We start from the raw sequence: 26,924 nt of genomic DNA on the forward strand, positions 1-26,924 counted from the left end.
CTCCCTACCTCTCTGCCCCTCCCCTGCTCACGCTCTGTCTCTCTGTGTCTCAAAAATAAATAAAAACATTAAAAAAAAATTTTTTTTTAATGAGTATTAGCCTTGGGAATAACTCCCCTTTTCTTTCTTTTCTCTTCAAAAAAAATTGGGGGTGGGGTGGTGTGCCTGGCTGGCTCAGAAGAGCGCGCAACTTGATCTTGGGGTCATGAGTTCAAGCCCCACATTGGGTATAGAGATGACTTAAATAAATAAAAAACTTAAATTTTAAAAAAAATTTTGAGGAGGTAGGAGCAGTAATGTCATTTTTGGAGCTCTTCTTTTAAAATTGAGATCAGGCTGTGATGGTTTTTGGCATATGATATTAAAGAGTATTTAACCTATGAAGTTTTAAAGTAAGAGCAGTGATTGAACTTGGATTGGCAAGGAATGAAGCAGGTAGGAAGGACCAGTTGGGCAGCGCGTATTAAGCGTAAGTCAAGGAGAAAGAATCCACGTTGAGAGAAAGATTGTCTTAAATACTGTAGTCTGATGGGTTTTAGAAACCCAAATTTACAATCTAGATGGATACAGTTTTAGGTATGCAGTATCAGTTAAACTAAGGTATTGGTATAAGAATAACGGGAAGAAATAAAGAAAAATAATGTTTAGGATTTGGTGTAGGTTCTGAGAGATCCCTAGTCCTCCTTGTTTATCATTGTACCCTCAGTGATTAACTTGATGTCTGGCATATAATTTGTATACAGGTACATAACATGGGCCTTTATCAACTCCAGTAGATAGTAGGAAATGTCTGAATGTAGTTCAATTTTGTTTTTATTATTTGATGAATTTTGGAGTCACCTGCATGGTATTTATTGGTTTGTGTTACTGTGGTGCCTGCAAGTCTTATTAAAGGAGTTTTTTCCCCCTATATTAAATATTTCCAAATAGCTATATTCTTTATATGAGGTACCACTTTTTATTTTTCCTATTTATTTGCCAGTGATTGCCGCTCTCAGGTATCTTTTTGTACTCCTGTGCTCTGTACATTTCTGCTTTTAATATACTGAAAATTTAGAAACAACCTGTAGAGTGAGATTTTTTTTTTTTTTTTTTTAAAGAGAGAAAAGCTAATCCCCTGAGGTGCTTTTTGTTCTAGTTGCCCAGAGCTGTTATAGCTAGCTTCCTGGTCTCCTGGTCCTCTGCGTTTTGAGTTTAGTTATCTGTATCCTTGTGATGCAGGTAGGTGGTGAGTAGTTGGACACCTGGATCACATTAGGTATAGAGAAGGGGAACAAGATCAAATAACGAACTACAGTGTAGCAGAAATTGAGTACAGTATATTCCCTTCCTGTTATATTTGGTGGGGGAGTACTGGAGGTTGGGGAGAGTGAAAGGGTAAGGATAGGGAGATTGGTTGTATTTTATCTAACACTGGCAGAACTCTGATGAAGATGGCAAAACCAAAAAAGACTGAGAGCCTTTGTTGGTCAGGGTGTCGAGAAGTGTCAGGAATGAATTGCTGCCAGCTGACCACTAGTCAGTGCAGTCTCTCTATTTGAGGCCATAGTCCACTTTGGAGTTCCTAGCTAAGGCATCATGATTGAGAAAGTAAGCAATGTCAGGAACTGGTTGAAACTCAGTTGGTGTGAGCAGGTAAGGCAGTGTCTGTGTGAACAAACATGAAGGACCAGATTCTCCTCTGATCTATTTGAGTAGAGACATACTTATTTAAGAGACCTCAAAACAGCCTGCAGATCCCAGTATTTTATTTATTTATGTAAATAATGGACTCCTAAAAGCTTAATTTATTGTCTGTTGGTCTTTTATGGTCTGTCTTGCAGATTCTGTGTTAGAATGGCTTTCGTTTTATGTCTATCATGAATTTCCACGCTAATAGGAAACACAGTTAAGTGAACTGTAACTCTCCCAGATACAGGCTCGTGTATTATTGGAACTATAGTAGTATGAATGTTAGTACTGGAAAAGCATCTGTAGCCCCCACACCTGCAGCCACACATGAAACTACCAAAAGAAACCTGAACTTGGGTTTAAACCTGTTTCTGTATTTGATCGTCCCTACAGTCTTATTGGCCAGATTCACTTAAGAAATTCCAGTTATTGAAGATTCAAGCAGTAAGTTTTTTACTCTGGATGCTTCCCATTCAGGCTGCTCCAAACCTTGCCACTTCTTTCAGGCTCAATTCCTGAGTTACTGAACTCCATCCTAGTCTCTGATCTCATCTGGAAACTGTAAATGTTCTCGAATTTTTCTTTATTTTGCCTCTTCACTATAGGCAAACCTTGGAACTGATAAAGATGTCATATTCGTATACATTTGCCAGAGAATAGGTACTGCGTATGGTTGAAAGAACAGTTTTACTTACAGGGGCTTATGTGTTTATTTTATGACTTTTATATTTCTGTTTTCCTGAGTCAAGGGGCTCCTTTTGTTGATCAGATTTAGGACAATGGGGTTACAAAGAGAAATGAACTGAGTTCTTTCCCCTACTGTGCAGAGTCTTGGGGCATAGAAGAGGCAGGCATTTTATTTTATCATCTGTGTTGTATTATAAATAAAGGCACAAACATTTATGTCAGGGTAGAAAAAGAGTTCTTTAGCTCTCTAGGACTATAGACAGATGTTTCATAGAGATGGTAGCTTTTGAAATGTATCTTTAAGTAAGGCAACAAAAAGAAAAATTGGACTGCCTCTTTGTGAACTTAGTATTTTATTTCTTTTACAGGTTATCATTCAGGAGTCAAACAGGAAGGGAGGGTGTGCCACTGTCTAGTTATAGGGAAAAGGAAAATCTTTAAGGCAGATGCTAGAGATTCAAGAAGCAAGCTGCTCCTCAGATTTGCGAGTTAGTTGGTACAGGATATAGTAGGACACCATGGATAGATAGGCCTCATGGAGATCATGAAGGCTCTGGGTAGAAAATAGAATAGACAGAAGGTGAGGAAACCTGTTGGACACAGTCTACACAAGCTGTGATTGCGGGGCTTGAATTAAGACAGTGACAGTGGACTGGGAGCAATTGTGGGGGTGTGTGTGTGTGTGTGTGTGTGTGCGTTTAGAGATGGAATTTGAAGGCTCCTCTGATAGAATTGGATCTAGCTGAGAGGGATGAAAATCTAGTATGACTCCTTTTAATTGGGCAGTAGCGGTAGTTTCCCTAGTTTTCTGAGAGCTTTGCTATATGTTTTAGTAGGTGGTGTTTGACTTACAGTGGTTTCTTTTTTTTTAATTTTTTTTTTTCAACGTTTATTTATTTTTGGGACAGAGAGAGACAGAGCATGAACGGGGGAGGGGCAGAGAGAGAGGGAGACACAGAATCGGAAACAGGCTCCAGGCTCTGAGCCATCAGCCCAGAGCCTGACATGGGGCTCGAACTCGCGGACCGCGAGATCGTGACCTGGCTGAAGTCGGACGCTTAACCGACTGCGCCACCCAGGCGCCCCTACAGTGGTTTCTTATATGGAAGGATTGTAAGTTTTATCATTGCTATCTGTAAAACATTTGGCTTCTGAATAATTAATACTCTGTTCTTTAATAACTGTCCAGCACTCCAGGTTGACTTTCATAAATACAGACAAAAACCTCCTTTCTTAAGTATATAGGGGTTACAAAGAAATTTAAATTACTTCAAGATCCAAGCAGGTAATTTAATGAATAAAGCAGCTAGGTTTTTTAAATTTATTTTTTTTTATTTTTGAGGGAGAGCATGCGAGCTGGGGAGAGCAGCAGAGGGTGAGGGTGAGAGAGAATCTTAAGCAGGCTCCACGCTCAGCATGGAGTCCAGTGCAGGGCTTGATCCCACTATCCTGGGATCGTGACCTACGCCAAAATTAAGAGTCAGACACATAACCCACTGAGCCACCCAGGCGCCTCAAAGCTGCTAGGTTTAAGACAGCAAGGACTGATACGGACTCTGAAGTTTACATGTTCTGTCTAAAGGATTCAGATTCAGAAAGTTTCAAAATCACTCTGCCGCTTTGTTCCTAAATGAAAAATATCCCCTGAACTATCAGTTTGCTACCTTTTATGTAAACAAAATGCTGGAACAAGCATTCAGATGCTTTTCACATATCAAACTCTCTAACAAATTTAGGGATTAGGTCATTTATTGAGTTGAATTTATTAAGTCATATATTGTACATTAAATAAAAATATATTTAATGCATTAAAAGTGAAGATGAATGGCAAACCTTAGCAGATACAGATTAATGAAAATGCTTATAAAAATTTCTAAAACACATTTATATCAAGTATTTACAGAAAATAGCTGTAAATTTACTCTACCTGAGCTGAGGCTCCTCAGTTTTGAAAGTGAGTATTTTCATGAACATACTTCTCTAGTCTTATTTATAATGGTAGAGGATTTCCTTTAAAATTGTTTTTATAAATTAGGAAGTGGAAAAGGAAAGAGGGGCACCTCGGTGGCTCAGTCAGTTAAGCATCTGACTGAGGCTCAGGTCATGATCTCATAGTTCGTGGGTTCGAGCCCTGCGTTGCGCTCTGGGCTGACAGCTCAGAGCCTGGAACCTGCTTCTGATTCTGTGTCTCCCTCTCTCTCTCTCAAAAATAAATAAACGTTTAAAAAAAAAAAAAAAGGGAAGAGAATAGTAATGTTCCGTTAATGTAAGGAATAAGATTTAATTTCTCATCTTTTTTTTTTTAATTCTTAGATGGGAATGATGAACAACCCTAATCCTTATGGTTCACCATACACTCAGAATTCTGGACAGCAGATTGGAGCCAGTGGCCTTGGTCTCCAGATTCAGACAAAGTCTGTACTACCAAATAGCTTACCTCCATTTGCAATGGACAAAAAGGCAGTTCCTGGTGGAGGAATGCCCAACATGGTGGGTAGTAATCTGTCTACAAATTTGTCTTTAAACTGGCGTTTTGACAAAGAACTGTTAAACTGTAATGCTTTCTGCTGTACACACTAGGATGTGAAGATGGACCCTTTGATCAAGGAGGCTTGATACCTTCCATTTCCCATGGGTTTTTATTTCTTGTAGTATTGTTCAGTAAGGGTGTTGGGCCAAATGGGAGCAAGTGGGGCTGCTACAGTGAAAATTTTGTAGCCTGCCATATTACACATCTTCTTCTTGTGAGTATTTCTATAGAATATGAAAGTAGAACTTCTCTTGGAAAGTACTCTCAAGCAAAGGATTCCAGCTCTCAGTGACCATATCTACACATTTGTATCTGATATCAGCACACAAAAGTAATTTCCCTCTCAAAGTTAAACACTGTTTTTAAACAGTGATTTTGTGGGGGACGCCTGGGTTGGTCAGTCGGTTCATCTGACTTCAGCTCAGGCCATGATCTCGAGGTTCCTGAGTTCGAGCCCCCAGGGGCGCCTGGGTGGCTCAGTGGGTTAAGCGTCTGACTTCAGCTCAGGTCATGATCTCGAGCTTCCTGAGTTCGAGCCCCGCGTTGGGCTCTGTGCTAACAGCTCAGAGCCTGGAGCCTGGCTTCAGATTCTCTGTCTCCCTCTCTCACTGCCCCTCCTCCACTCATGCTCTGTCTGTCTCTGTCTCTTAAAAATAAGAAATAAAAATGTTTAAAAAAAAAACAAAACAGTGATTTTTGTTTTGAATAAATCTCCAAAGCTTCTAACATTGCTATTTTTCTAAAAGTAAAACTGTTTCTACTTGTAAATTTGTTAAGTAGTCCCTGTTTACCTTTGGGAAAAATTGTCCTATAGAAATTCCATTTCTCTTTCAGATTTTTTGTTTTTTATTTTTTTGCCTATATTTCAGATACTTTAAGTACTGCAGATCTTTTAAAAAAGAATAAAACATGGCATCTGTGACCCCAGAAATGTTTACTTTATCAGGGAAGAGAAAGCGCTTTCTTCCATAATTACAGAAACTAACTTTTCACCCACCTAAAAGGCCCCTGCTCAGTCTCCCAGGAGGTTTTTGTTACTGTGCTTCAGAACCTGACTTGGACTTGCTCTTCGCTACGGATTCCTTGCCTTTCCCTCTCCCACCTGAGCTTATGGTGTCCTCTTTGTTTTGCTCTCTGTATATTACGTATACTTTGATTATATTACTTGGTGATGTAACTTTGTTATTGAACTTCTTGATGGTGGGACTGATGTTTATCTACCTTGGAATCCCCTGTGGCACGTGGTGGATGTCCTTAAAGGTTTTAATTGAAAATGTCCAGGTCTGGGGCACCTGGGTGGCTCAGTCGGTTAAGTGTCCGACTTCGGCTCAGGTCATGATCTCATGGTCCGTGAGTTCGAGCCCCGCGTCGGGCTCTGTGCTGACTGCTCAGAGCCTGGAGCCTGTTTCAGATTCTGTGTCTCCCTCTCTCTCTGACCCGTTCATGCTCTGTTTCTCTCTGTCTCAAAAATAAACAAACATTAAAAAAAAAAAAATTAAAAAAAAAAAAAGAAAGAAAATGTCCAGGTCTGTATTTACTAAAAAGCACCCTATGACACCTAATGTTACATGTACCTTTGTTGTTTTCTCTCTTAGGGTCAACAGCAGGCCCCACAGGTCCAGCAGCCAGGCCTCGTGACTCCGGTAGCCCAAGGGATGGGTTCTGGAGCGCACACGGCTGATCCAGAGAAGCGCAAGCTCATCCAGCAGCAGCTCGTGCTCCTGTTGCACGCCCACAAGTGCCAGCGCCGCGAGCAGGCTAATGGGGAAGTAAGGCAGTGCAACCTTCCCCACTGTCGCACGATGAAGAACGTCCTGAACCACATGACACACTGCCAGTCAGGCAAGTCCTGCCAAGGTGAGTGGGCTCAGAGGGTTTCTGTGCTTAGCAATGAATATTTATAGTCCGAGAGAAGAAAAAAAGTGTGTTCTACTCTGTTTTGAGACTTCTTTACCGATAATGTCCATGTTAGGAGGTGATAAAATTCAGTATCATTTTGTTATTATGTAGGGCTATGGTAGAAAATTTTAAGGATTTTCCTCTTGTGATGACCCTTACTGACTTTGATTTGCCCCCGCATAGCATAGTTTAAATATTATTGAGGATTTGCTATCATATAGGTAAACACTAAAACAGTGTTACCCAACTTAATACAATTTATGTGTGTATGGTGTCATTAGAAATCTGTTTTTATAGAGTAAAGTACATTGCATGTCTTGGTGAAAAATACGGGCTTTGGAGGCAGATTGCTTAAGTTTGAATCCCATTTTGAGTACTCTGACTTAATGCAAATTAGTTAACCAGGTCTTGCCTGTTTTCTTAACTATAAAATAGTGCCAATAGCTACCCTATAGGGATGTTAGGAAGATGAAATGAGTGAACATTTGTAGCACTTGTTAAGTGATCAACAAGTTAGTGGATACTGATATAAAAAAGTATAAGCTACATTTGCAGAACAATTATTTTTTTTCTTTTTAGTGGCACACTGTGCATCTTCTCGACAAATCATTTCACACTGGAAGAATTGTACGAGGCATGATTGTCCTGTGTGTCTCCCCCTTAAAAATGCTGGAGATAAGAGAAATCAACAGTGTAAGTGATTAAGTCTTTTAAAGCTTTTATTTATTTATTACTTATTTTATTTATTTATTATTTTATTTATTCTCGGTGCAGTTTGGTGGGATTTAGACTAAGTGCTTCTTGATTATTTGAAGTTCTGTGACTGCCCTGTGCTGTCATACTAGGTTGTTTCCACTCCCATTAACTTCATATTAATGAGGTTAGGATTGAACTGCTTATTACCTAAAGTAAGATCCAGAAACTTTTTAAATAATTATTCTGTATAAAAAGGGTGAATTAATGCTCCATTTTTACATTCATGAAAACTTAAAAGATCATTGCTTTGACGTTGGGCAAGTTACTCTTTTATACCTGTGGTCTAAATATTTAGATACTTTGAAGTTATTTAAAGAGAAAGGGAAAAAGTTTGAAATTATTTTTAGAAGTCTAGGATGATGAGCTTTTCTGAGATAAAGACAAAAGTAGAAAGATCTAAGTGTAGCTACCATACCTCTCTAGAAACAAAATATTAAGCATTTGTGGTGAATGACAGATTTGGAAACGTGCAACATGTGAAGAAGGAATTAAATGCCATAAATTAATTAAGAAATCATAAATAGCCCAGTAGAAAATTGGGATAAGGAAATAGTTCAGTAGAGGGAGGACATTCTCACCACTTGATCAGAAATGCTACCTGGTATTGGCATTTGTATGGTTCTGAGTCATTCATACATAGTTGGTGGGAACACTGATACAGCCTGTAGGTAGGCTTTTGGGTACTCTGGATCAAAAGCCTTTCATGCCAGTGATAGTGATCCCCTTTGACCATTCAGTTGTGCATCTAGACATTTATTTCAGGGAAATAACAGGAAACAAGATGCATGTTGTTTCATAATGAGATGTTTCATAATCACGTAACAATTTTGTGTCTTCTAAATTCATTCAGATAGGTTAGTCTATTTTTCTCACATCTTTAATGTTATAATCCCATCTCTTTTGTCTTCTCTAGCAATTCTGACTGGAGCACCAGTTGGACTTGGAAATACTAGCTCTCTAGGGGTGGGTCAGCAGTCTACCCCCAGCCTAAGCACTGTCAGTCAGATTGATCCCAGCTCTATAGAAAGGGCCTATGCAGCTCTTGGGCTGCCCTATCAAGTAAATCAGATGCCGACGCAACCCCAGGTGCAAGCAAAGAACCAGCAGACTCAGCAGTCTGGCCAGTCTCCCCAAGGCATGCGGCCCATGAGCAACATGAGTAAGTTTGTGTCTTCCCTTGTGACAGATGTGATGTTGGTTATGTGTATACATGCCATGTAATATGCAGAATTATCTTCTTGGTTTATTTTGGTCTGTGTGTGTATGTGTGTGTCTCCCCATCTCTTAATTTTTTTGTTACATGATTAATTTCTTGGAGTAATTTTTTAAAGATTGTAGTGTAAAGGTCTCATCATAATCTATATACCAGAGGCAGCTGCTTGTCCTTGTTGATGATTTCTTCCATAACTTTCTAGAAAACAGTCTGGTACTGAGTAATGCATCATACTTTTTCCTATGAAGTCCATTGTCATCCTCTGGATAATATTTGCAATAGCCTTTAGTTTCTGCCCATTATTGTTTGATTCTAAATGAGAAAGCAAAATTGAGCGTGCTACTCTTACAGAAATGTAATCTTGTTGATTTTTGTTGGTTTTAACTTGAATGTATTACAGTTTCTTGACAAGCAGTGCTAACTTGTTAAATAATCATTGAGTGAGGAGATTATTAAAAAACTAGACCAGAAACTGGGATGAAGAGCTAATCCTACCCTTTCAGGCTAGTTTTCAAATTCTTACGTATTCAAGTACATGAAAAGGGGTCAAAAATAGAGATCTGAGGACTTCCTTCCCCTGCCCCTTCACCTTTTTTTTTACTTAAGATTGCTTATTTTCTTCTCTCTTTCCGTGTTACCCAAAAAGTTACCCAGACTCTTCCTTGAGTTTTAGGATCTTGACCCAGTGCAGTTTTCTACCCCTGGATTTTCTACTGCCTGGCCTGGATTTTCATTTTTGTAACTGGTTATTTCCTGTTAATTTTTCAAACTTCTGTTTTAATTCCTAATTTTGTTCTTTTTGTCTCCTTTGTATCATCTGTGTATGTACATTTGTATATAGCCACAAAATTGTTTAAAAGTTAGTTTCTTGAGATATCTTTTTCCCTTTTTTTAGTGTCTTTATTTTAGGATTAAAAATTAATCTAAAGTTTCCATTTATTTCTTGTTAATTCAATCAGTGGTGCCTTTTTAGTGATAATCATTGTGAACCAAAACTTCTAGATACCTCATTTATTTCTTTTGTTGTATTCAATCCCATATTAAAAACTAATATGAATACACTCTCTTTCTGGCATGTTATATATAGCCTCATGCTTTCTATTCATCAGGCCCAACCCAGATAGGCAAAGACTTACATATGAAGTGTTTTTTCTTTCATATGAAAGCCCTTTTATTTATGTTATTTTTATTTATTTTTTTATTTATTTTTGAAAGAGCAAGCAAGCGAGCGCCCATCAGTAGGGTAGAGGCAGAGAGACAGAGGGATATAGGAAACTAGAGAATCCCAAGCCACCTCTGCACTGTCAGCACAGAGCCCAGTATGGGGCACAAACTCAGACCGTGAGATCATGACTTGAGCTGAAATCAGTCAATCCATTTGGATGCTTAACCTACCAAGCCACCCAGGCGCCCCATATATGAAAGCCCTTTTAAAAATAATCTTGTGGGATGCCTGAGTGGCTCAGTCGGTTAAGCATCTGACGTCAGCTCAGGTCATAATCTCACAGTTTGTGGGTTCAACCCCGCATCAGGCTCTGTGCTGACAGCTCAGAGCCTGGAGCCTGCTTCGGATTCTGTGTCTCCCCCTCTCTCTCTGCCCCTCCCTTGCTCACTCTCTCTCTCTCTCTCTTTCTCAAAAATAAACACTAATTTTTTTTTTTTTTAATAATCTTGTGTGTTTATGTTGAAGGGTGCGCCCTCTGTTTTCATATTTTTGAGTTCCCTAAAAACTTAGAGAGTAAAAGAACTGAATATCAAAATGGAATCACCATGATTAGGACATGTAATTTTCTCCACAGTCTTTAAGAGAGTTTTGAAAAAGTATTTTATTGCATATTATGAATGTGGGACTGCTTTTTCACTTCACACCAAAATCGTATGAAATTAGTTTTAACCAAACTTTATACTTGTGAGTGATGTTTGCACTAAAGGTTATTACTATAAATTGTTTTATTGGGTGTTTAAAGTGATCCTTTAAGGCTTCTGTTATTATTAGAGTTTTATAATGGATTTTACTTAGGAATATAAAAATTTTGATGATGATCAGAAATGTAACTCAAGTTGCATCTTGGCCTTAGCCTAGTGCCATATTATCAAAGAAATACATGGTTCAATACTCAAATTAGCGTTAACTGTATTTTCTTAATTTTTGATGTGTCATTTTAAAATACTAAAACAAGCTTTTTTATATATATATGCGCGCACACACACAAACGTATATATACGTATATATATACATACACACATATATACACACATACTTTTTTTTTAAAGTTCATTTATTTATTTTCATTTATTTAATGAACTTTAAATAAGTTCATTTATTTATTTTCAAAAGAGAGCACAAGCAAGAGAGGGGCAGAGAGAGAGGGAGACACAGAATCTGAAGCAAGTTCTATGCTCCATGCCATTAGCATGGAGCCCCGCATCAGGCTCCATCCCATGAACTGTGAGGTTATGACCTAAGCTGAAGTCAGACACTTCACAGAGCCACCCAGGCACCCCTGTTTATTTATTTTTGAGAGAGACAGAGCATGAGTGGGGAGGGGCAGAGAGAATCCCAAACGGGCTCCATGCTGCCAGTGTAGAGCCCATTGCAGGGCTTGAACCCACGAAACTGTGAGCAAGATCATGACCTGAGCCGAAACCAAGAGTTGGACGCTTAACTGACTGAGCCACCCAGGCGCCCTCACCCATATTATTTTAATGCTAAAGTATTGTTGGGGATCCTACCAAGAGGGCAGATTGGATATATAATTAGAAATTGAGGGGAAAACTTCGTCAGGAAATTTGGAACATAATAACACTTTTTGTGGCGTGCCTGGGTGGCTCAGTTGGTTGAAATCCAAGTCTTGATTCTGGTTCATTATGCATACCTTTTACCTAGATTTATTTATTTTCAACATTTTTGCCACTTTTGCTTTATTTCTTCATGTACTCGAGATATCCTGACACTTGACTGCTAGTTTAGCATGTATTTCCTAAGAATAAGGACATTCTTCTCCATAACCACAGTGCTGTTACTGTGCCTACACAATTTAATATTTGTTAATAATGTCATCTAATGTACAGTCTATATTTTAATTTCTCCAATTGTCCCCCACAGTCATTCAGGGCTTTTCCATTCAGTTTGTTACGTGCTTTTTGTCTCTTAATCTAGAAGTCATCTTCCTTCTCTTTGTTCACCACACATTGACTTTCGGTGAACACTGTAGATTGTCCTATAATTTGAATTAGTCTGATTGTTTCCTTATGATTAAATCCACACTTGATCTTAGCCAAAAGGCTGAGAAGCGATCCTTATAATTAAATCCAGATTAAACACTCTTGGAATGAATATGCCATGTATGGTTGTGTGTATGTGATCAGGCTTTAATAATTTCAGCATAAAAATGTCTTAGGATTTTTTGTTTGTCTTTAGCTGGCCTATTCTTTTGTTTTATTACTGACCTTCACATTATTGGTTAGCTATCTTTCAACTATGTTATGGAAATTCTGGCCCTATTACTGTCAAGAACTCCTGGGTTTTGTTATGTACTCTCTTCTCAAGGTCTCATATCTCACCTGTTTGGTAGATATGAGTGCTAGTTTGTTTTCCCAGGTTGTTGGATGTTTAGAAAAAGTAGTATTTATGTTTATGGGTCTGTATCATACCATCTTTACCTGAGATGTGGAGTACTGAATAGGATGAAGTACCCTAAGCAAACATTTATACTAATGCTTATAAGCATACCAAGACCCATTCATAGTAACAACTTGGTAGTATGGATACAACACCCATTGTGGCAGACCTAGCTGTAATGCTGGAACGTTCTCAGTTATAAATTGGAGGTACTTTGATTGATGCGGATATTTGAATAAATGAGAAATAGCATTCATTCAGATATGCCATGTGCTGGGGGCGGGGGTGGGCATAGGAAAGGGGCATGGCCTCTACTTTGAGACCTCTCTAGTTTGGATGGGCATTAAGTAGACAGAACTACAGGATCTGTTAACATATATCAGGTTATAGAGATTCTGTAGCAAGAAGAGAGAATCCTTTCTGGAGCCCTAAATTAGAATTTTTTACTATAAGACTTCCTTGACTGTATTTGACCATGTTCTTAATCTTCTAGTACCTACTGAATTCACCTACTCTATAAAGGTCTTATTAGTATGAGATTCCTCCCAGGGCTTAGAAAACAAAAAACACGTGTTTTTTCCCCTAAGTTTGTTTATTTTAAGAGTGGCAGGGGAGGGCAGGGAGAAAATCCCAAGCAGTCTCTGTGCCTTTAGCACAGACTCCCGGGCTTGTGGGATTTGAACTCACGAACCATGAGATCATGACCTGAGCCAAAATCAAGAGTCGGACACTTAACTGACTTGAGCCATCCAGGCACCCCCAAAAATGTATTCTTGATGAGTTTTAGGTGTTAATGATTCCTTTTTTTTCTTTCTGACTTCTTCTCTGGCAGTGCCAATAATCTCTGACTTCCGTCATTTTTGTATTCTCAAGGGAATGCTCCCTCTTAGGATCTTAAATACAGGCCGGTGTAAGGGTATTCCTTTTCAGGTTATGGTTGAGCCATTTCTTAGAGTCAATATTAGATGAACCTGGAGACTTCAGAGAGAATGTTTTGCTGTTTTCATGTGCCATCAGAAGGCAACGAGATAAGCAAATTGGTGTACATTATAATCAGTTTTTCTTTCACCTCTTCATATGGTTGCCATCAGTAAAGCGAATCAATGTTATAGGTATATAGTTTCGCTGAAAAAGAGTGTTTACACATGGAGTATTTACATCGACAAATACAGAATTAGGAACAATACAATTCTGTTTTAGAAGACCATTTCCAGTAACTACATTTCAGAGCTAGGCTGATGCTGTCAGAAGCAAATTTGTGCCTTACTATTTAGGAAACGTGAAGGAAAGCAACAGCATTTTTCTCCATTAAATGTTTATAGATCTAGCCAACTGTTGGCATTTTAGTGGGAAGTTTTGTTTGTTTCCTTGTTTTTAACTAACATACCTTGAGAGGTATATTAATAGAATTGTGTATTTTAGAAGAGTTTTTTAACCGCATGAAAATCTAGGTTAGTGTCAATATTGCTGTTTTTTGTTTTTAAAGAATTAGACTATTCAATAAAATTGCTAATTGAAGAGGTAATGTATGCACATAGAACTATTCAGGGCAGTTTGAAGGAGTATTCAAAATGTTTTACCAAAACACAGTCTTTGATTCCAGTCTCCAGGGCTCATCGCACTTAGGTTCCCTATGTCCTCGCATAAGTTGTGCTTAAGAAAGGATATGTGCATATATAGTTACTTAAACGGTTGCGGTTTTAGGTTTTGCTCATCCAGTTTCTAAATCTTGTCCTTATGGCTTCTGGGTTTTGGGTGTTTGAAAGGATACAAATTTATTGTGATAAGTTCTTCTAGTACTTTTATAGCTTTTCTTTCTTTTTGGTATTGGTATTTAAAATATTCAATCTCGTTTTTTGTTTTGTCCTAGGTGCTAGTCCTATGGGAGTAAATGGAGGTGTAGGGGTTCAAACATCGAATCTTCTTTCTGACTCAATGTTGCATTCAGCCATAAATTCTCAAAAGTAAGTTTTTTTTCTTGATATTTGCCCTGTGTCATGTTTCATACTCCTGTTCAAATTCCTTTTCTGTTTTTTGTTTTTGTTTTTGTTTTTTCCCCCTGATTTGAAGCCATCCTTGATGGATAAAGACAAGTAGTATATTGGAGGTCATACTTTTGGCTTTCTACAATCTTATGTGAAATTGTATCAATGGGTGATCAGTACCTTCCCCGAATATAGTAGGAAGTTGCAAGTGTGCAGTTGCTTAAAAAATGAGTTTGCTCTATCCCATTGGTAAGAATTAATCCATTACCAGTGATTCCCTGGGATAAGCTGTGTCAAAATAAGTTTAGTCTTACAACATAACACGTAAGTCTTCTAAACCCAAGACTTCCTCCTCCCCTCCACATGATGAAGTGTTGTGGGTTAACTCTGCCTCATACAAATACACACACACACACACACACACACACACACAATTTCCCCTAGATTCCTTGATGTAAAGAAATTTGTCATAGTATGTTGGACCCATTGTAGTAATCACTGTCAGCTCTGCTTTAAATGAGATCTTTTTTCTCCTGCCTTCTTCACTAAAACTATTTCACAATATCTTTTTAAAGCCCAATGATGAGTGAAAATGCCAGTGTGGCCTCCCTAGGTCCTATGCCAACAGCAGCTCAACCATCTAATACTGGAATTCGGAAACAGTGGCATGAAGATATTACTCAGGATCTTCGAAATCATCTTGTTCACAAACTGTAAGATTATAGGCATGTCTTATTCATAGAGAGTTACCATGTCAACATGGTACCAATCTGCCAGGCACTTAACCACAAGAGGAGTATTATTGATTTTTCTGTAGTCTGGCTATTGCTGCTAATGCTTCTGCTCCTGTGACTGTCTTGCTGCTTGTTCTGCTTCTGAGCCTTTCCACCATCATTTGTAGGAGTATTATGGCTTTAACAGTGTGTGAACTATTTTACCTAGTGGCAGTTTTCAATATATTATATAAAAATTACTCGTTTTAGTGTCACTGCCTTTGCAAAAGTCAAATTTTAAAAGGAAAACCAGGTCTCTCTCAGCTCTTTAGAATATGGTGGTGGCAACACTCTTTTCCTTTATCCCTATTAAAGCTTTTATGATGTTGACAAGTTTAACCTGGTAGAGTGGCTCCTCTATGGTCTTCTGGCCCTCCGGATGTGCATGTCAGTAGTTGGTGAGATACCTCTGTATTGTTTGTTATGGAGTTGATGGATGCCAGCCATTCAGCCACCCTCTTCTTTAAAGAGGTCTTGGCAGGTGAAGGAGGAGAAAGCGATAGCAGTAAAATGTAATGTGCCCGATAATATAAAAAAAACAGAGCTTGAACCTTGCTCATTGCTATGGAACTTGCACTTTGAGTGACATCCAGCATTTTTCTCCTCGGGGAAAGCAGTCTTTTTTCATTTTTTTCTCCACTTAATAGAAGGGTCTCTTTCAGTCCATCCATATTTTTTATTGGCTTAGAGCTGTGTGGTCTATTTTTTATCTAAACTAATTTTTATATTACATTAGCATACCAGTTACATTTGACTTTCGTTTAGAAATTCAAAATCAATGGTACCAGAAGTGGAATTTGACAAGAAAACCCTAAGATTTTAATAAAATGAATTAAAAAGGAATAAGCAAAGCAAACTTATTTTGTGATACTCCAGTTGTTTAGCACCTGTTCTCTCATAGCAGACAATGGATTATTTGGGATCGATCATCTGACTTGACATTATATGCTTGCGAAATTTTTACCAACTCAAAATATTCTTCTAAACTTCCATTTATTTCTTCCCCACCTGGTTTTCTTCAAGTCCTACACAAGTGAACACGAAATCTCCAAATAATAAAATTAGAGGCTGGAAAAGTATTGGTCAAATCTTCAGGAACCGTAGTGCCAAACATTTTGTAGGGAACTGTTAGAAAGTAAAAGACACTGAATTTGGCAGAATCGTTATGCATTCTGCCCCTTCCACTTGAAGTTTTTGGTCTTGAAAGATTTTGTGGTGATTATTAGGTTTTATTAAGCTGAATAAATTGAGAGTAGAAGGATCTGAAGGTCGCTCTACTTAAAACAATGAGAAAGGTCAGGTTTCCTCACTTCCTTTATGCAAATAGCAGAGTATAATTTTTTTTGCTCCTATGTTAGCATGACAGGAACCAGAGGGGGTTATTATGGTGTCATTTTTTTATGTTCTGATTGGGGAGACCCTTTGTTTACCACAGAGACCATTTCATTTGCTCTGTATCATTTAATATTTGAGCACATCCACCATTTTTTGTTTTACATAATGTGTACATTGCACAGAAATGAGAAAGTACTAACCAGGAAAAAGTTTAAAGTACTGGACGTTTCCATGACAAGAATGAAAAGTTGACATGATATAATAGTGGTAGAATTTTCTGTTTCCAGAGTTCAAGCCATATTTCCTACTCCGGATCCTGCTGCTTTAAAAGACAGACGGATGGAAAACTTGGTTGCATATGCCCGGAAAGTGGAAGGAGACATGTACGAATCTGCAAATAATCGGGTGAGTATCTATTTTTCTACATAAAGTCAGAAATAGACCTATCCTAGTTGTTTGTTTCTTTTCATAACATGTACAAACAATACCGTACTTTAGAGGATACCCTTCAGCTGTCCTTAGTTTCACTGCACAGTCAAGATAACAAAGCAATTTTCTTCAGGCGTATGTCATCAAGAATCTTACGTTTTTCCTCTTAATAATCCAGGGTACTCGTGTGGCACTTTATCTGGGTTGTCCTTCTGTCAACTTCAAAAGTGGTTGAGCTGTTACCAGCTCTGTGCTATTTTCACTAGAATAATGGTGAATCAGCTGCTTAGTATGTTCATCTCAAGTAGTATTCCATTTTCTCTATATCAGTTGAACATTCTTCTCTAAGTTGGCACTTTTCCAAAATGTAGCATATTCTTTGCATGTGCCATAAATCGCCAGCATATATTTCATTAACCTACTTTGAGAGGTCATGCTTTACTATGTAGCTTCATCACAAAGCTGCTTTTCACATGATGATTCCAAACATGAACTCACATCTGGGATGATCTAAGAAAGTAAATTTTTATGGTGGTTATATCAGAGGAGAAGCGGGGGTGGGGAGGATGGGTGAAATAGATGTTGCGGACTAAGGTATGCACTTGTGATGAGCACCAGGTGACATATGAAGTATTGGATCACTACATTGTACACTTGAAATTAATATAACACTGTATATTAACTAACTGGAATTAAAATAAAAACTTTTAAAAGGGGAATAGATTTTTCCCCTCTTTGGGTTTCTCCTTATATCTGTAAATGAAGCTAATATCTGTTCATTTTTTCTGTTACCTAATAGTAATTCCTCTTTTTTTCTTATCTGTGTTTTATTTTCAAAATTCAAAAAGGCCGAATACTACCACCTGCTAGCTGAGAAAATCTATAAGATCCAGAAAGAACTAGAAGAAAAACGAAGGACTAGACTACAGAAACAAAACATGCTACCAAGTGCTGCAGGCATGGTACCAGTTTCTATGAATCCAGGGCCTAATATGGGGCAGCCACAACCAGGAATGACTTCTAGTAAGTGCTTTTCATTATAGCTGTTTTGGGGAAGAAAATGGTAATAAAAGGTTTTCTAGCCAAAGTCACTAATTTGCATTAGCTTGCATAACTTTTCTAGAGTTTTTGAATGACCCTTTTTTGCCTTTGCAAAGAAAATAATTCAACCCTTTATAAGAGCAGTAATTAAACAGTATGTTTAAGATTTCTGGTCATAGTGCGTAACATGTTTTGATCATCTGGCATCATTTTTAGAAGCCCAAGATACTCTTCTCTATGAGTGAACACCTAGAAAATGGTAGCCTACAGGCTTGTATGGACTTATATTTGGTAGGCAGCCAGTGCTGAACAGGTTCAGAGGCCCCACCAGCTTTCATACATCCTAAACAAATGATCAACACTGTGTTCCTTAACATTGTCACGCTTTCTTCTTGATACAGTATGTTTGAAGGCTAAGAACTGTTTTTCAGAAGCATTTAATTTTTGTTAATATTTGAGACACAGAGTGTCAACAGGGCAGGGGCAGAGGGAAAGGGAGACACAGAGTCCACAGCAGGCTACAAGCTCTGAGCTGTAAGCACAGAGCCTGATGCAGGGCTCAAACTCATGAACCGCAAGATCATGACCTGAGCTGAAGTCACATGCTTAACCGACTGAGCCACCCGGGTGCCGCCCCTAGAAGCATTTAAAAATTCATCTTGAGGGGCGCCTGGGTGGCTCAGTCGGTTGAGTGTCCGACTTCAGCTTGGGTCATGATCTCACAGTTTGTGGGTTCGAGCCCCGTGTCAGGCTCTGTGCTGACAGCTCAGAGCCTGGAGCCTGCTTTAGATTCTGTGTGTGTCTCTCTCTCTCTCTCGCTGCCCCTTCCCTGCTCATGCTGTGTCTCTCAAAAATGAATAAACATTAAAAAAAAAATTAATAAATAAAAATAAATTCATCTTGACAGTTTTAGTATTCTGGTATAGCAGCCTTCTCAACTTAGTGAATTAACCAGATAGCCAAGATGATTATGCATTGCCTTATTCACTGACTGATGACAAGGTTTCAAGCAGTGACATAAGGAGTTAGGTACACAGTGATGAGGAAGAACACAGGCTATATTAAATGATGTGAGAAAGGCTATGATAGCAGAAATTCTGTATATCTTGAGTCAGGGAAAGCCGATTACCTGTAGATAGTGCCAAGCTGAGTGAATAGGTACCAACTCATGCCAGGATTTTTGGTGGGCTCAAAATTCATCTCCCTCAGGCCTCAAAGTAGTAAAATGGAGAACTGCTGGTTACCACTTGCCTTTAGCAGCTCCGTTTGTTAACTGCAGTGTTCTCATTGGGCCATGGTGGGAGAAGAATTGAGAAGAGGAACAGCATTTCTGGCAGAGAAAGAGTGTACAAGGAGGCCCACTGACAAAGGAAAAGCAGCTGTGTTTTGAGTAGGTAGGAGAGCAGATGTTCAAAAACAAGAAAGTCAAGAGTGGATTCAGTGCTGGTGGTCTAAACCAGGACAGCACCTAAGGTATAGAGACAGGTGGGCAAACCTGAGACACTTGGGTGCAGTAGAGCTTTCTGGAGTTCGTTTTCTGGTAGTTTTTGTCTGGAGAAATTGGAGCCAAGTTTAACGTCTACAGATACTAAATTGTAGTCTCGTGGGGGTGGAAGCAGTGTGGTAGGGGTGCAGGCAGGAACCAATGTTAATGGAACTGAATAGCCCTAAGGATATGTTGACCTTTAGCTTATACTAAATCTGGCCTTTTGTAGAATGAGATCCCCACCCTATCCCACATGCAGATTGTAGAAGAATGAGAAGTTTTAAATTTTAAGCTAAAAATTGAAAGTAGCACACAGAATGTATAGAAGAAAATGTAAAATAAAACAAAAAACGTCTTTAGATACTGCCTAGAAGTTTTGAGGAAAAAAAAATGACAACAGAAGATACCATAAGTGTAATTAATAGACAAACCAAGGAAAGTATTTTCAGTGTTAAAGGTATAATTTCCTTAGTATATGACTTGGGGGGAAAGATGAAAAATGGGAAAAGGAAAGAACAAGTAAAATCAATATGACCTTTTGGCGTCTCTAAAGGTTAGAGTGGGTGTTAATGACTGTATGGTAACATGGTTCTGGAATATGCTGTTGGTAAGAATTTAAATGTTTTTTTCATTACCTTAAATCCAGTTGTTACATTTCTAGAAATACAAAGTAATGTACAGTTGCGTAGAAATATTCACAGTAACGTAATTTATACTATTGAAACATCCGACAGGATGTTTAGAAACATCCTAAAAGTGCCTCCAGTATTGCACTGCTAAAGTAACCATACACTATACACTAGAATATTTTGAGGCTTCTCCAGAGCATCCCCTTTTTACCCAGGCAGTTGAAAGATTGAACAGATTTAACCAACCATCTGGAACCCTCCACTTAAAGGTGAAGGGCAAGGTGTGGCTGCCAGAGAAACCCCTCTAAGGTAATACCACCTACCCTCTTGAGCACATAGCACACACACACCCTGAGGGGATCGCTCCCTATACAGAGATAAAGGAATTCCTTCTGTGGTCCATGTAGATAATTACAACTGCAAGGGAGAGTTATTACAGAAAAAGGAAATTTTCAAAAGAAAAGATTACTATACACAGACATAAAAAGACAGCAGGGGATGGAAAACGAAATGGGAGAGTTGACTGAGTTTAAAACCAGATTAGCAATAACAAAACACAGAAGATAAGAATTAAAAAACGGCTTAAAAAGATACTAAATATGAGGTGCCTGGCTAGCTCATTCGGAGCAGCATGTGACTGTTGATCTCAGGGTCATGAGTTTAAGTCCCCACATTGGGTCTTAGATCTTAAATTAAGAAGAAAAAAATCGGGCACCTGGGTGGCTCAGTCAGTTAAGTGTCTGACTTCAGCTCAAGTGATGATCTCACAGTTCGTGAGATCGAGCCCCACATCGGGCTCCATGCAGACAGTTCAGAGCCTGAAGCCTGCTTCAGATTCTGTGTCTCCCTCTCTCTTTCTGCCCTCACCCCTTCGTACTCTGTCTGCCTCTCAAAAATAAACATTTTTTTTAAAAAAGTCAGTAGATGGGGCGCCTGGGTGGCTCAGTCGGTTGGGCGGCCGACTTCGGCTCAGGTCATAATCTCACGGTCCGTGAGTTCGAGCCCCGAACTCACAGCTGTCTGTGCTGACAGCTCAGAGCCTGGAGCCTGTTTCAGATTCTGTGTCTCCCTCTCTCTCTGCCCCTCCCCTGTTCATGCTCTGTCTCTCTCTGTCTCAAAAATAAATAAACGTTAAAAAAAAAAAATTAAAAAAAAAAGTCAGTAGAGAGATGATAGATATATAGAAAAAAAATTGAGAGATTCGGAAACCCAATGTTAGGTACTATTATCCCCATTTTACCAGTAAGAAACTAAGGCATAGAAAGGTTGCCTAACTTGCTATGGTCACACAGTTAGTGAATGGCAGAATCAGGAGTCAACCCTCCCATCCCCCCACCCCCCACCCCCCACCCTGGCATTTCGTCTTCCCAGTCTGCTGTAAATCGTTAAGATATGTTAAATAAAGAAAATTGTAATTAAAAAGTAATAGAAGAAAGTTTTCTTGAAAGAAAAGACAATTGCCCAACCAAACCTAGCTCATCACTGTCTTAAAGTAGATGATGAAACATCCAGAAAATAAAATCAAACTGGGGCGCCTGGGTGGCGCAGTCGGTTGAGCGTCCGACTTCAGCCAGGTCACGATCTCGCGGTCCGTGAGTTCGAGCCCCGCGTCGGGCTCTGGGCTGATGGCTCGGAGCCTGGAGCCTGTTTCCGATTCTGTGTCTCCCTCCCTCTCTGCCCCTCGCCCATTCATGCTCTGTCTCTCTCTGTCCCAAAAATAAATAAACGTTGAAAAAAAAAATTAAAAAAAAAATAAAATAAAATCGAACTATAAAGAAAAGGAATGATTAATTTGATTAGGTTAAAAAGCCCAAAATGCACCATAAGGAAGAAACTAGTTTAATAAGGTAAACATATATGCACCCCCATGTTCATTGCAGCATTATTTACAATAGCCAAGATATATCCATCGATCAAGAAAATGTGTGCTCAGGCACACACCCACACCCAGAGTACTATTCAGTCATAAAAAAGAAGGAAGTCTTGCCATTTGTGACATGGATGGAATTTTTTTTATTATTATTATTTTTTAACGTTTATTTATTTTTGAGACAGAGAGAGACAGAGCATGAACAGGGGAGGGGCAGAGAGAGAGGGAGACACAGAATCTGAAACAGGCTCCAGGCTCTGAGCTGTCAGCACAGAGCCCGATGCGGGGCTCGAACTCACGGACCGCGAGATCATGACCTGAGACGAAGTCGGCCGCTTAACCGACTGAGCCACCCAGGCGCCCCAACATGGATGGAATTTGAGAGCATTATGCTAAGTGAAATCAGTCAAAAAGACATAGCATATGATTTCCCTAGAATTTGGAATCTTTAAAAAAATGAGTTTCTAGATAACAGTTTGGTGGTTGCCAGAGGCAGGGGCGGGGAGGGATGGCAGCGGTATGGGGTGGCTGAAATATGTAAAAGAGATCAAAAGGTTCAAACTTGCAGTTATAAATAACTCCTGAGGATGTGTAATATACAACATGGTGACTGTAGTTAATAATACCGTAGGGGCACCTGGGTGGCTCAGTCAGTTAAGCGTCAGGTCATGATGTTGTGGCTCATGGGCTCAAACCCCACATCGGGCTCTGCTGACAGCTCAGAGCCTGGTGCCTGCTTTGGATTTTGTGTGTGTCTCTCTCTTGCTCCTCCCGCACTTGTGCTCGGTCTCTCAAAAGTAAACATTAAAAAAATTTTTTTAATGTTTTTAATAAAAAAATAATACTGTATTGGGCATTTGAAACTTGATAAAAGTGTATCTTAAAAGTTCTCATCACAAGAAAAAAAAACTTGACAAAGACGTACTGTGGTCATCTTTTGTAACACATAAATATCAAATCATGTACGCTTGAAACTAATGGAATGTAATACCAATTATATCACAGTTTTCATACTCATTTAATGTGATATACTGAGTATGATTTATTTCTATCTCATTTGTATATTTGCATGAGAAAATGATTACGGGTAAGAGGAAGGAATATAGAAGACTTGAACTTTACAATTTTTATATTTCTGTAAAGTTTGTTTTGTTTGCAAAGGGCATGCATTATATAATCAAAGGGTGGCTATGGTAGGTATTTGTATTGGCCTGGAAAGATGTTTATAATAAGTGAATATAAGCAATATACATTATATGTAATGTGAAAATGATGAACCTAATTATTAATGAGGTTGAATAAGTGGCTGACTTCTCAATTTTTTTTTTTTTTTGCAAACATAAAAACTTTGAGAGTTGACAAGTATGTATATTATCTGCGTGGTTGGACAGGAGGAGGGGCTGTTTTTTGTTTTTTGAGAGAGCACATGCACCAGCAGTGTGTGTGTGTGTGTGTGTGTGTGTGTGTGTGTGTGTGTGTGTGGAGAGAGAGAGAAAATCCCAGGCAGGCCCCACACTCATCCCAGAGCCCAGTGTGTGACTTGATCTCATGAACCATGAGATCATGACCTGAGCCAAAATCAAGAGTTGGATGCTTAACTGAGACAACCAGGTGCCCCAATGCTAATTTGTTAATATTGGTTGCTTGGGGGGGGGGGGGGGTAGGGGGTTGTGATAGGCTTACTTGGATATATTTAGTGTTGTGTGTTATAAGGAATTTGTTCAATCTAGGTGTGTATTTTGCCTTGGGGTATTTATCTAGATGTGAATGATAAACATTTTAATTAATGGTTTCATATGTATATGTATATATACATATTTTTTATCTAAATAAAAATTGTCATCAAAATGTTCTTCAGATGTTCATCATATGTTCCTTATGATAAAATTTTTTCAGAGTTTTTTTATTTTTAACATCTATTTATTATTGAGAGACAGACATAGAGCATGAGCAGGGGAGGGGCAGAGAGAGGGGGAGACACAGAATCCGAAGCAGGCTCCAGGCTCTGAGCTGTCAGCACAGAGCCTGACACAGGGCTCGAACTCATGAACTGTGAGATCATGACTTGAGCTGAAGTCAGTCGCCCAACTGACCGAGCCACCCAGGTGCCCCCCTTATGATAAAATTTAAGAGCTGCCTCCTGGGCCCACAGTAGGTTTCATTGCACATTTATACCATGCAGTCAGTAAAAACCATCATGTGCATTATAGTTGTAAATGAAAGTGAGCCAGCTGTAGGCAGTAGAATTAGGTTTTTGTTTTTTCATCTGAATATTTTCATGTATTTGAAAAGATTTTGCATAGGGGTGCCTGGGTGGTTCAGTTAAGTGTCCTACTCTGGATTTCAGCTCAGGTCATGATCTCACCGTTCATGGGTTCAAGCCCCACATTGGGCTCCACGCTGCCCATGCAGAACCTGGTTGGGATTCTGTCTCCCTCTGTCTCTACTCTCCACCACCACCACCCCCGCCCCGCCTTGCAATAAATAAATTAAAAAAAAAAAAAAAACACTTAAAAATATACAGATTCCTGGTTTCCTTTAGAGATGGAAGGATCAAGCATATTTGGCCCTGTCTTCCCCACAGCAGCACCACAGTCTCTCACTAGAGTAATGGCTGCTTATCATTATAGTTGTGCTTTTCCCACTTCATCTCAGTTGCTCCCTTTTCCCTGTTTCAGATGCCTGGTCTCTGCTGGCATTTAGCTTGCAACACTTATCTGTGTTATTGACAGGGAAAACGTTCCTTGTATATTAAGTGAAAATTTTGCTTTTATATAAAATGTAGATGAATATACATGTGGAAAATTAAAAGTATACAGGTTTATCTCTATTCTCTAATTTTTATATAGTGAACATAGGGTATATATGTAATTTTTAGAAATCTTGCACAATTGTGGATAAAAGAGTGTATGAATAAATGTTCAGAATTCTCTCCAGTATTCAGTTTGACTGTATTCTAGTTTTATTAGGAGCAATATTAGTGGCAAATCTTGATGGATTTAGTTAACTTGAATTGCACTAACCCACTTAGTTGTGTGATCATTTCTGTTACTAGTTAGTATAGCACACTGTAGGCTTCTCTTTAGAGCGTAGTCATCACAAGTGTGTCTGAGATTTGAGTGCAGTAGCACTTTGGGTCAGGAGGTGTCCAAGGCAGAGTTGGGTCACTACAAGCATCCTGTCTTTTCCCACGGTGCTATAGAAATATTATTTGATCTACACGATGATGTGGAGAAAAGTTGGAAGGTCTATGCTAGAAGATGTGCAAATAATTCATGAAAATACTAGAAATTACATACAGTTGACCCTTAAACAACCAAGTGGTTAGGGGCGCCAACCCCTGCACAGTTTAAAATCCACATAAAACTTTTGACTCCCAAAAAAATCTGTTGACCAGAAGCCTTAGGGATAACAAACAGATAACACATATTTTGCCTGTTAAGTATGTTAAATACTGTGTTCCTATAGAAAAATAAGCTACAGGAAAGAATCATAAGAAATACACATTTACTAAAAAAGTCCACATGTAAGTGGACTTGCAGAGTTCAAATGTTGGTCAAGGGTCAACCGTGTTTACATTTTGATGTCTTTTTTAATTCTTTCTACTTTTGTATTTAAGAGGTGTGCACAATATGTAGAGCAATAGAGTACCTGAATTATTTAAAGTCAGTGTTCACAATGGGTTTGTGCGCATAAAAACACCTATTATTGGGGTACACAATCAAATCTGGTCACTGAACACAATCTGTAGCTATCTGTTGAAGACATTCTCCTGCATAACAACCAAAAACAACTTAATTCAAACAGTTTAGTCAAATAGTAGCATATTAAATGCTATAATAGCCTTTCTCTTTTCTTTAAAGTTAAGAATTTACATTATTTTCTTGTCAGCACTGAAAGAAAGCATAGGATATACTGTAATTATTTGGAGGCTTTTCTTATATTCCAGAACTAACAGTTTTCTTCAGGTTCTTGTCTAAATTCATAGCTTTATTCTTTGGAGATTCAGGCTGAATTTTTCAAGATACTACTAAAGATATTTTGTGTTTTGTTTTTTTTTTTTTAAACAAAAGTGCCGCTTGCCAAAGATGATTTTCTAACCATTTCTCTATTCTACCCTAGATGGCCCTCTGCCTGACCCATCTATGATCCGTGGCAGTGTGCCAAACCAGATGATGCCTCGGATAACTCCACAGCCTGGTAAGTTATGAAAGAAATCCATATATTTATTTAGCCATGGCTTTTTTTTTTTTTTTTTTTTTCCAGAGTAAGCTCCACGTCCAACATCCAACATGGGGCTTGAATTCATGACTCTGAGATCGAGAGTCCCATGCTCTACCAACTGAGCCAGCCAAGTGCCCCTCACCATAGCTTTTTTATTTTCAAAGTTTGTTTTGAGGGAGAGAATCACAAGCAGGCTCCACACTCTCATCGTGGAACCCAATGTGGAGCTCGACCCCACAGACTGTGAGATTGTGACCTGAGCCAAAATCAAGAGTCAGATGCTCAACCGACTGAGCCACCAAGGTGCCCAAGCATGGCTTTTTAAAACAGTCTCTGGTGTACTATAAAATTATTCTTGAGGCGCCTGGGTGGTTCAGTCGGTTAATCATCTGACTTCGGCTCAGGTCATGATCTCACAGTGTGTGAGTTCAAGCCCTGTGTCAGGCTCTGTGCTGACAGCTCAGAGCCTGGAATCTGCTTCGGATTCTGTCTCCCTCTCTCTCTTCTCCTCCCCCATTTGCACTCTGTATCTCTCTCAAAAATAAAGATTAAAAAAAAATTTTTTTTAAATACTATTCTTGTCACCTTAATTCCTGCCTCAGCCCAGCAGCATGTATCCTACTTGAGAAATCAGAACATATTTTGGATTTGGAGCCCAAGGAGAAAGGAAGGGTGTGGAACACAGTTTGGCTGGCAGGTGGCAAAAACATGAAATGGTCGAGCATCCATTTAAAAACAACCAGTCCAAGGGCGCCTGGGTGGCTTAGTGGGTTA

The 26,924-nt window shown here is 38.9% G+C and overlaps 1 protein-coding gene across 1 annotated transcript in view; it reads left to right on the top strand.

The window, feature by feature from the left end:
• The window catches only part of EP300 (E1A binding protein p300), an 82,089-nt gene that overhangs the window by 25,027 nt on the left and 30,138 nt on the right, over positions 1-26,924 (top strand). Inside the window, exons 3-11 of the mRNA XM_047065964.1 lie at positions 4,672-4,848; positions 6,484-6,745; positions 7,367-7,480; positions 8,457-8,702; positions 14,249-14,342; positions 14,939-15,076; positions 16,759-16,876; positions 17,749-17,923; positions 26,049-26,126. Of these exons, the coding sequence (XP_046921920.1) occupies positions 4,672-4,848; positions 6,484-6,745; positions 7,367-7,480; positions 8,457-8,702; positions 14,249-14,342; positions 14,939-15,076; positions 16,759-16,876; positions 17,749-17,923; positions 26,049-26,126 (1,402 nt within the window). The remainder of the gene's footprint in view (positions 1-4,671; positions 4,849-6,483; positions 6,746-7,366; positions 7,481-8,456; positions 8,703-14,248; positions 14,343-14,938; positions 15,077-16,758; positions 16,877-17,748; positions 17,924-26,048; positions 26,127-26,924) is intronic.

This window comes from Lynx rufus, unplaced genomic scaffold (assembly GCF_022079265.1).
Source record: "Lynx rufus isolate CCGP_SWC_20201006 ecotype Redwood Valley unplaced genomic scaffold, mLynRuf1.p SCAF_7, whole genome shotgun sequence".
In the NCBI taxonomy this organism is placed as follows: Eukaryota; Metazoa; Chordata; class Mammalia; order Carnivora; family Felidae; genus Lynx; species Lynx rufus.